Raw genomic sequence first — 11,757 nt, 5'->3', positions numbered from 1 at the left:
CAAATGAAGATAGTATTAACAAGCTGTGACTGATTGAGAAAACTCATGAACAATCGGATAATCAAGGCGAAATTAGTCAATTTAATAAGCATAATAAATAATTTAACAACATAGATACAATGGCAATGATAATAAAAACAAGCAAAATTTATCTATTGGAAATAGAGTCAAAGCTATATTTGCAAAACTTTCTAAAATCGGAATAATAGGCTCTCCGTTCTAATGTATGTGATACCATTTGATTAGTCATAGCATTTAAGAAATAAGAGAAACTTAGGTTTTCCAAATTGCTTTTGTTAAAATAACTTTAGTACTTAGATTTTGTTGATATTTTGCTTAAGTAGGTCCCATTAGTAAGGATAAAATAAGAAAATGAACAAACTAAAAAAAGGATCATATAAATTAGAACAAACAAGTATATAAATAAGAGGAATCGACACAGATAGATAATTGCTACATATGATAATGAACAGTTCCACTAACTGACCTTCCCTTATTTCACCTTTTTCCTCCTAAATATTTACAAATTACAATACTTTATTTGTCTAACTTTGATTTAGTACAAATTTTATGAAAATTATTATTATTATTCCATCTTGTGGTTTTATATGGAAAATGTGTAGAATGCATCAAAGAGTTTTTTTGTCTTGTGTTTTATCATGTCACATGAAAAACTAAACTTAAAGATTGTCAAAAAAAAAAAAAAAAGACTAAAAAGAAAAATAAGACAAATAAATTAAAACAAGAAAATACAAATTATTTTAAAAAATATTCATTTGTTGAATCAAACTAAAACATCTAATCTCCCTCCCTATTCATGAACTCGAATTATATAGAGTTAGAGCCAAATTGTGATGGAAATATAAGGCACGTAGTAACAATATAGTAATTTCGAGCATATATGAAAAGCAATTAAATGCATAAAGGCCAAGAATTCTATGGTCTAATGCAACTTGCATTCCACCTGACAAAAGACAATTTATTTTTGGTATATATTCGTGGTTCCAAGAAAAGACAACTATCGACGAACCGGGACCAGGTTGATTCTATTTCATTGCCTCATTGGCATATTACAGTACACATGTCTGTTTTTATTTAGGTTTCCATCTATGTTTCGAACCCGCTTTAAAGTTTGAGTAATCCTAATTTGCGTTGAAAAAAAAAAAAAAAACACATAAAAATAAGGAAAATCAACATATAATAAAATTTTGATCTAGATAAATTGTTTGATTTTTTGTAAGAGGGTATCAAATGGCATCTCTTAGATAGAGCTAGTAAGAGTTTTGGAAATTCGTTCGAACCCAATTCCATGTGTAAATTACGTTATTTATATATAATTCAAATTATTTTTAGGTATATATAATAGTGTTGTGCCCCCTTCAACTTTTTAGCTTATTTACCTTTTTATATTTTATATTTTTCTAAAGAAAAACCAACTCTATCAATGCTCCTTCAAATAAGATGACTTTATCACTATCTATTATTATAAACAGAGAGTATTTACCACTCCATCAAAAGTAAGAACTGTTGTGGTAGGCTACACATGTTTCTTCTACTAATACTAAAACAGCAAAACAGAGAATAAAATAATAATAATTGAAAGTTGTCCATTTGCAGTTGCGTGTGTTGAGTCAGACAAACACAAACTGGACTGTAACAGAGCAAATCCACATCAAAATTACGTTTTCTCGGTTGATTCTTTCTCAATTCAAGTTTGATTCTCCAAACTTAGATGCCCAAAAAACTTGTACAGTACTAATTTGAATATTCCCTCTCCTTTTAGAAAGGTCCAAAATTCAACTCTTTAACAAAGGGATCTTGCTTACTCTCTTTTGTAATTTGGGGTTTTTAAATGGCTGATGAGGAAGAGGGAAACCTGTCAAATTTCTAAGATGATTGAATTTTGCATTTACTGTTAGCAGAGGAATGGTGAGAGAAAAGTGGGATATAAGACCTGTAATCTTGAAATTTGGTGTTGCTTTAGCTATATCACTTGGTGGAATTCTCTTTACTTTTTTCAGAACTAAAAGAATCAAACCCTCTAATTCCTCTTCTTCATCCAATTCAGGTTAACCCCTCAACTTCATAACCATAAAATATCACACCTTTTTGTTGCTATGTTTCCTCTTCCTCCCTTTTTTTTTTTTTAAGTTGGACTTATTTCCCTCTTTTTTTTCTTTGGTTTGATTTTAAAACAGGTGAGCTGCAAACTGATGATCAGACAAACCCTGCCTCGGGGAATTCAGTTTCAGAGTTTCCATGGAAATATGTAAGTTCGTTTGATAAGACCTATGATTCTTATTTTGATGTTTTTGGTTCTTGCTTCTTACCTATTTTTTAGGTTTTAAGCTAAAATGTTGTTGGAATTGAAAGAACAACTCTCTGATTATATATATTTAGTTGGTAATAGATTGCTTTGATAGGACTTAAATTAGAGACTGTGGAAATGATTTATTAAAGTTGGTTGAGCTTCCTATATATTTCGGAAACAGCCTCTTCACCTCGGAGGTAGGGGTAAGGTTTGTGTACACTCTATCCTCCCCAGAGCACACTTTGTGAAATGACGTTGGGTATGTTGTTGTTGTTGGTGGTGGTAGAGCTTCTTATAAGTTATTTCAACCATTATGATTTTTGTCTTAGTTGTGATGGGTCATTGCAGTATAACTCCTGCTATCTAGTTTCATCTGATTTTCACTTTTTTTTTTATCTACGGTGGAAGAAAACAGCAGTGACTGCAGCGCTCATGTAGTTCTGTAACTTTGAATTGTTTAATTGCTCACAAGGATGATTATTTCTGTTTGTTTTCATTTTAATTCTGCTTTGGATGTGCTTAATATAGTTTACTTTTGGAGAAGTCGGAAAAATAAAGCACATAGTTGTGAATTGAAGTTGTCTTGAATGCTTCCCTATTAACAGATTGTTGATCGGTTGTCCTGCTTGTGAGCTAATTACTTCTTTTCTATTGCAGGAGGATGTTTCCATACCAAAAATCATTATTGGGAGTTCTATACGAAACCCATCTACAAATTGTAGGTCTGGTGGAGACAAAGATGGGCTTCTTCTGCCGGAGATCAATGAACTTGTAAAGGAATTCGGTTCGCCTCCAAAGGCTAGTTTTTCACCATGTGAGGATGTTGAAACACCACTGCAGGGTGCAGATTCACCCAAGGAATACAAGATTGTCGGAAGGGAGGACCATGAGCAAGAGATTAAGAACCTGAAGAATATTGTTAAAACTCTTAAAGAAAGGGAGAGGACTCGTGAGATCCAACTGCTCGAGTATTATGGCTGCAAGGAGCAAGAAAAGGCCATCATGGAGCTTCAAAATCGTGCAAAGATACACAATTTGGAGGACAGGCATTTGGGTCTAAAGATCGAGTCTTTGAAAGCAGAGATTATGAAATTAGAGGCTCAAGTGGCTGATTCTGCAAAGGTTGTCCCAGACCTTGAAGCTGCGAATTTGAAAATAAAGCAGCTGAAAAAGAAGCTCAGGTTGGAAGCTGATCATAATAAGGAACAGATTTTATCCCTTAATGAAGGAGTTTCGAAGCTGCAGAACGAGGAGAAGAATCCTGTTCAAGCTGAATCGGATGTTCAGTTGGAGCTCCAAAAGCTGAAGGACTTGGAGATCGAGGCTGATGAGTTGAGGAAATCTAACCAAAGCTTAAGAGCGGAAAACTCGACAGTAGCTGATAAATTGGAATATCTTCAGCTCTTTGCCATTTCTGCTCTGGAAGAGAATGTATTAGTAAGTCTTTTATTCATCAACTTTGTTTATTCCATGTGTTTTTGTTGACCTTTGTTCTGACACAGGCAGAAGCACTGAAAGAAGAAAGTCTACAGCTGAGAAAGCAAAATGAAGAATTAGTAAAGAAAGTTGATCGCATTCAAGAAGGTCGCTACAGTGATGATGACGAAGTAGCCTATCTTAAATGGATAAATGCTTGCCTGCGGTATGAGCTGAGGAACTATCAGCCTGCCCTAGGCGAAACAACTGCAAGGGATCTCAGTAAAACGTTAAGCCCCAACTCTAGGAATAAAGCCAAGCAACTAGTTGTTGAATATGCAGCTAAAGAAGACCAAGGGGACGGGGGAATCCATGTTTTGGATCTTGATTCTGACCAGTTATCCTCCCAAGAACCACATCTTATGAATTCGGGTGAGTTTGATGGTACTTCTATTGCTAATTCTTCGTCCCATAAGACTGACACTTCAAACAAAAGAAAAATCTTTCGTAAGCTTATGAGACTGATACGGGGAAAGGACCATCATCATAATCATTCAGAAATGGTTCACAGCACTGAAGAGAATGCAGCAAGATGCTCTTATTGTTCTTCTGGGTACTGTTCAGATATGTCTGTCGTAGATACCGGAGCTATTAGGCCCCGGAGCAGATCAAGAACACCATCTCCAGGTTCATCCAAACAATTTATAGATTTCCATTCATTTGATCAAGGCGCTACAACCAATAAAGGAGAAAGCAGAAACTATCCGACACGTACAAGGAGATACAGTGATGTGGTCTCATTAGATTATATGTCAAAACGTCTCGCTGAATCACCTCAAGAAAAAGGAAATAACCATGACCAAGAAAATGTTCATAAATCTGAGTTGGCGAAATATGCAGAAGTTTTGAAAGGATCTCGCTCTAAAGAACCAGTTCGCAAGAGATCAGCATCAGTTAGTTTCTTCTAACTTCTACCAGTTTTTGTTGCCCCTCTACATCATTAGAGTTAGCCTAGGTTCTATAGTTGTTTGATCCTTCATGATGGGAATCAAATCATAGCAACATGTTATACAGTTGTTTACTGTATGTAGTCCTACAAATATTAAAACTAGTGCAGCTTCTTCCATGGAAGTTATATATACTGAGAATTTTTTTATTAGCAAAAGGAAACAGAAGAAAAGAATACACATACATGTATGTAACATTAGATATCAATGTTTGATTTTCTATGTAGCTTCTTTTTTTGAGATGATTTTCTTTGTAGCTTTAGTTGCTGTTTTTTCAGGGGGGTGTTCGGTACGGAGGAAAACATTTTCTCATGTTCGGTTGGTCAAAACTTTTAGGAAATATTTTTTCCTTGGAAAACAAGTTCATTAAAAATGAGGAAAATGATTTTCATGTAATAGGGAAAACAAGTTTCACAAGGGGCATTCTGTATTGATTATGTCCTCCCTATTTTCCAACATACCTCATCTTCAGTCTCACCCTCAGTAACCTCATTCCCACCACTCCACACCCCTACTCCAATTCCACCTCTCGTAGTATTTGTCAAAATTATATATAGATGCTTTTATGATAATGTTTTTCAAGAAAATATTTTCCTTCCCTACGAACACATTGACCTCTTGACATGAATGCATCTTCATTGTCAAAGTAGATAGTACTATTTTAATGAGCGTTTGATACTCTTAATTATGACTTCATGGCAAAATTGATTCTTCTTTCATGTGGATGATAAGGAGCCAACCCCCGTAACATTTTCTGATTCAAATGCGTTGCTAAGTCAATTTCAGTTTGCAGGAATCATTAATGCAACTTGGTGCTAAGTATCTTCTTACCTATGGTCTATGGCTTTCCTTGTAATATTTTCTGTATGTGTCAATTCTCACTAACGCGGATTTAAGGATTCATACAGCCGACTCAACTTAAAAGAACATTAAAACATGTGATTTATCAATGTAGTGTCTTATTCTGATATCTTATTTATGACTTTTATTTTGCTCATTTGATAAGATTTTAAAAGAATTGAGAAATTTTTGATAGCTTTCACAATAACCTGCAGTTGTGGGGTTTTCATTTTTATGAGAAACACAGAAGTATCATAATTTCGTATTACATTTTCAAACAAAATTTTAATTTTATACCATAATTTCATATTGCATATGTTAATTTTAGTCTCCTCTTTTCCACCTTTTTGCCAAATAAATCAGAAAAACACGTCAAGGAGACCATTTCGCCCTTTTCTTAAACTCTGTTTTTTTTTTCTTTTTTCTTTTTGTGCACTGAACAGATTAAAAAAGGTTTACAAATTACAATCTTTAAAAACAAAACAATACCACTTTGCTATGTCCGGAGAGGAAACTCCATACTCTTGAACGTATTTCTCCGGATTATCAAATTTTCATTATGTTTATGTCCTTTATTTGCTATAAAATCGACACATTAATTTGTCTCTACGTAAATAATTCGTACGGTAAATTAAATTGGACCATCTCTCCGCACATAGATAAAACTTCAGGCTTTCCTTGTCGTTTATCAACTTGAATTACAAAACGTTACAAACACATTGTTCCCCACAATGTACACATAATAATACTCCTATAATCAACCTAAAGAAACCAATAAGTTCCTTCTTTATTGAATAACATGTACGTATAATTAATCAAAGTCACGCCAATTGCTGATCAAACTTGTTCAATTCTGACATGTAGAGAAGAGAAACTTCAACAATCACAGCGGGTACAACAAGTACCTGGGGGTGGAGGTTCACAACACCCCACACAATCATTAAGACATACAACAGGTGGTGGAAACTTGCTTGACGTGAGTTCTGCATACAGAAAAAAAACACATATGTGAACTAACTTCAGAGATGAATCTAAAATTTAAATGTATGTATCTAATTTATATGCTTAGATTCATGAATTCATATTATGTCACATAAATTATGATACCTCAAGATGCATCGCATGACCATAGTAGCAAGGGAGCTAAGAAAATAGCATAGATCATAAGTGTAATCACTATGGATCTTATAGAGTTGTTGGAGAGTAGTGCTGCCATATTATATTACAAACCTTAATTTCTATACGAAAAAAGTAGTAATAATTTTAAAAGCTTTAATTTTAAAACTTGTGTTTCAAGCTCAATGCTTTTGGAAGTATTTATATGAATTTTGACCGTGTGTACACTAATACTCCAAAGCGAGCAAGTCAATTGACTTTGAGGGAGTAAAAAAGGGGTAGAAACAAAGGGAAATTCTCAAGTAATTTAATAATGAAGAAAATATTTTGTCAAGTCATCTAATCAAGGAAACTACCTAGTTCCAGCAGAGGCGGACCTAAACTTTAATTTTAATTGATTAAAAATTTTAAGATTCTCGATATTAAATTCATTGAGGTGTTAATATTTCGGGTTCATGTCTATAGTTATTGATCTTTTAGTTGATTTTTGCATATTGTATATATATATATATTTATATTTTACGTTAAAAGTTATGAATTCAAATGAACTACTTAAAAAAATTAAGTCCGCCACCGAGTCCAAGGCACGACTTTAACAATTCTATAAAATACTAAATCAACAATGGGGAACTTCCATGCAATTTATTTTTGTCAATTTATTGACTACGATCAATAATATTTTCTAACTGGTGTGTCTTACACGTCAGGCAGTTTACTGTGTTTATATTTGGTACTTCTAATCCAAAAATATATTCCTAATATATTTTTAGTAATTTGATTGACTCGATTGACAATCAAATACATTTAACTTTTAAGTTGTTAAATAAACCACGGGAACGTAGTTTTCGTGGTCTATTTGATAAGATGATATGACTTCATCGTTTATTTAATTATTTAACAAATTCCATTTGTTATTTGCTACCCTTTTCTTTGTTCTCCTTCCAAGTCAATGTCTTTTTTCCCTTTTTCGGTTATTAGGCTTTAGTTTTGGGAACTGAAAATGATCAAACTTAATTAGAATCTGTTTGGATTGATTTATAAGTTGAGAGTGTTTGACAAAGTTAAAAATAACTTGAAATAAGTTTAAATGACCTTAAAAAAGTTAAAACTTAATTATTTTTTAACTTGAAAGTTTAAAAAGTTTGATATTTTAAAACTACTTTTTTAAAGCTAAGCCAACGGGCTCTTATTCTAGTTGGTTGTTACCTATGGCATACATCGTATTATTAGTCTAAATACTAGTGTTGGTTTAATTGTTTGCTTAAATATTGTTGTATGGAATTGTTAAAATTCATTGTTATATAATAATATAAAATCATTTTAAATTTGACGTGTTTTCTTTATATTCCACACTAAATTATTACGTAGTAGTTTTAATTACATCTGAACTTGCTTATTTGAAAGTCTATACACACATGTCGCCACACCATCTCATCCTAAGAGAGAGAGATAGTAAGCCACTACTCATCTTTTTCATATTATTTAGTAATTCTACCTTATCAATTATCCTATTTTTTTTTTAATAATAATTTTGCCGCGTAGGCCGTATACTATATTTTTCCTTTGTAATATTGTAACTTGTAAGTTTATAATTTATGCAGTTTTTGTGTGACATTATATATACAACGATAGAAAACCAGACAATCTACATATTCAAGTTATGTTTATCAAGACTATACAAGCTAACACATTACATAATTACCATCCAAACAAGCCGTAAGTGATTAAGAATACGTCTTACCATCCAAAATTCGTTTTCAGATGACAAGGAAGGTGTATTATTGCCTTATATCTCCAATAATATTTGTGTATAGCTAATAATTCACCACCTTACATCACGAAAGAATTTACTTTCTATTTGGATACACTAAAGAATCCATATTTATAATTAATGCCGCTAAATATAATATATCAATAATTATATTATTACCGTTAAATAATTATCATTAACTCATTTATTTGTTATAGTGATGAGCCATGAATGTTAGACTAAAAGTGATGAGCACGTAAACGAAAGACACATATTGACTTAATTACTTCTCCACAGACTCCGAAAGTCCTATTCACAGGGTTGTTGGCATTCTCACGGCTATTATAGGAGTTTCCGAGTTGTTTGCTTACTACTTTCTTGGAAGAAGAGAAGCATACTCTTGAAATTTGAAACTCCATAACCATAACTATTTTTAATTATCGAACCCAATGTTGACACCCAATTTTGGCCCTCCACAATATAAATTAATCATCAAGCTTCTTCAATTTCAAACAATTTAAAATAATTAGTTTTATAAAAAATTCAAAAAATAAAAATAAAATAAATATAGTTTGCAAGTTATTTTAAATAGTTTCGTCACTTTTTATAATTTTTTAAATAATATATATGTTTTACATAATTATGTAAATAATTAGTATATTTCATGAGTATTCAAAAATCATCTCAAAAAATAAGTAAATTAGTTTTACTTAAATATCGTGCCAATTAGTTTGGTTTAAGTAATATTTTATATTTTAACTAGTTAGTTTATAATTAAGTTTATTAATTTGTTTTGTTAAAATTAAGAAGCTTGTTAACTAATTATATTAATTCATCTTATTTTAATTTTGGCCGAATTCAACGAATTGCCTCAACCTGGTCGAAATTGCAATTTACGTGGTTATATTCTTAAGACCACATTCTTGAATTACTTTTCAAAACCCATTTCCATCCAATTTCCAGACTCAAATCTCAGCCCACTAAACAATTCCAAACACAATTTTCAATGGATTAATTACTTGAGTGGATCCCTTTTAAAAAATAATTACTTATTTTAAATATACTCTTTAATTATTACCATTTATAGCAATATCTAACAATACTATGTATTTTATTATATTTATCTTTCTTTCTCGCCTCTTTTTTTTTTTTTTTGTCTCTAGCCTTTTCATATTTGTCTCTCTTTCTCGCTCTTTATCCCTTTCCTTCTTTCTTTTTGTTATTCTTTCTCCATTTCTTTCTTCCTTTCTTTTTGTACGTTATTCTTTCTCCATTTCTTTCTTTATGTACATTATTCTTTCTCCTTTCTTTCTTATGCTGCTCTTTCTCCCTCTCTTTCTATTGTTCTTTCTCCCTTTCTTTCTCTCTCTACTTTCTTTCATATAGTAGTCAATAATTCGTAGACGGAATAAAATTTGTATCAATAATTAATTGGACAAGTAATCTAATCGCAACAAATGAAGAGATATAATAAACTGCAAAATGAATTAAACTTGAATTAAAAATGTATTACACACATATTAAAGTTGAATTAAATGAGAATTAAACATGAATGCAAAATATAGCAAACGAAAGAGCATTCTATGATCTGTAAACTGAATAAAACTTGTATCAATAATGAATTAAACAAGTAATCAAATTGTAACAAATCAACCAATAAAATGCAAAATGAATTTAACTTGTATTAAAAGTGTATTACACTAGTATTAAAGTTGAATTAGAAAAGAGAATTAAGCATGCATAAAAAACGTAACTAATGAAAGACCAGACAACGGTATGTAGAGTGAATTAAACTTGTATCAATAATGAATTAAACAAGTAATCTAATAGTAACAAATCAACCAAAAAACTGCAAAATAAATTTGCATTTAAATTGTATTACACAATATTAAAGTTGAATTAGAAGAGAGAATCAAGAATGAATGAAAAACATAACTAATGAAAGACAAGACAATGATCTATAAACTGAATTAAACTTATATTATTCATGAATAAAACAAATATTATTATGTGTCTTATAAATTATTTTTGGTTTGTATCACTAAGAACGTGAGTGATGTTTGCAATATGTATTAAAATGTATTGTGCATGTATTATAAGTGTGTTACCTAAATTACTTTAGTTGATATCATTAAAAAGGGAGTGAAGTTTGCAATATGTATTATAAGTGTAGGATGTATTATTCATGATTTTAATACAATTTTAATACAATTATGAAACATATCTAATACAACTTTAATACAAACGCGATATAGTTTCGTAAACTTCATCCTTTTCGAGCTTCAATCTAATATTTCTCCTAAAATCAATTCTAAACTTAACCAAACCATCTTGAAAGTGAGATATAAACTTCAAACGATATTTTCAATTATTCATAGGAACAACCTATCCAAACTAATCGCAAACGAAAGAGCAGAAAGTAATCTAATCGAAACAAATGAAGAAACATAATAAACTGCCGAATGAATTAAACTTGAATTAAAAATGTATTACACATATATTAAAGTTGAATTAGAAGTGAATTAAACACGCATGCAAAATGTAGCAAACGAAAGAGCATTCTGAGATTTGTAAACTGAATAAACTTGTATCAATAATGAATTAAACAAGTAGTTTAATCATAACAAATCAACCAATAAACTGTAAAATGAATTAATTTGTATTAAAAGTGTATTACACAAATATTAAAGTTGAATTAGAAGAGAGAATTAAGCATGGATAAAAAATGTAACTAATGAAACACCAGACACTGATCTATAGAGTGAATTAAACTTATATCAATAATGAATTAAACAAGTAATCTAATAGTAACAAATAATAAACTACAAAATGAATTAAATTTGCATTAAAAGTGTATTACACAATATTAAAGTTGAATTAGAAGAGAAAATTAAGAATAAAAAAAAAAACATTACTAATGAAAAACAAGATAATAATCTATAGACTAAATTAAACTTGTATTATTCATGAATAAAACATGTATTATATGTATCTTATAAATTATTTTGATTTGTATCACTAAAAACATGAGTGATATTTGCAATATGTATTAAAAATATAGTGTGCATGTATTATAAGTGTGTTACATGAATCATTTGGTTGGTATCACTAAGAAGAGAGTAAAGTTTGCAATATGTATTAGAAATGTATTGTTCATGAATAAAAAGTGTCTTATAAATTATTTGATTTGTATCACTAAGAAAATGAGTAATGGTTGCAATATGTATTATTAATGGATTGCTTATGAATAAAACTTATATTATATGTGTCTTATAAATTATTTTAATTTATCAATAAGAAAATGAGTGACGGTTGCA

The 11,757-nt window shown here is 30.7% G+C and overlaps 1 protein-coding gene across 1 annotated transcript; it reads left to right on the top strand.

Annotated features, from left to right (window-relative positions):
* The first annotated feature begins 1,818 nt into the window (after window positions 1-1,818).
* On the top strand, window positions 1,819-4,695 carry LOC125829876 (protein CHUP1, chloroplastic-like). The gene is made up of 4 exons (XM_049509093.1): window positions 1,819-2,068; window positions 2,199-2,269; window positions 2,969-3,748; window positions 3,814-4,695. The coding sequence occupies exons 1-4, from the start codon at window positions 1,927-1,929 to the stop codon at window positions 4,693-4,695; spliced, it is 1,875 nt and encodes a 624-aa protein (XP_049365050.1). The 5' UTR covers window positions 1,819-1,926.
* Window positions 4,696-11,757: the final 7,062 nt, after the last annotated feature.

Source organism: Solanum verrucosum, unplaced genomic scaffold (assembly GCF_900185275.1).
Source record: "Solanum verrucosum unplaced genomic scaffold, falcon-dt-bn FXZP01000102.1, whole genome shotgun sequence".
Lineage (NCBI taxonomy): Eukaryota > Viridiplantae > Streptophyta > Magnoliopsida > Solanales > Solanaceae > Solanum > Solanum verrucosum.
This window is presented reverse-complemented; position numbering and strand designations above follow the sequence as displayed.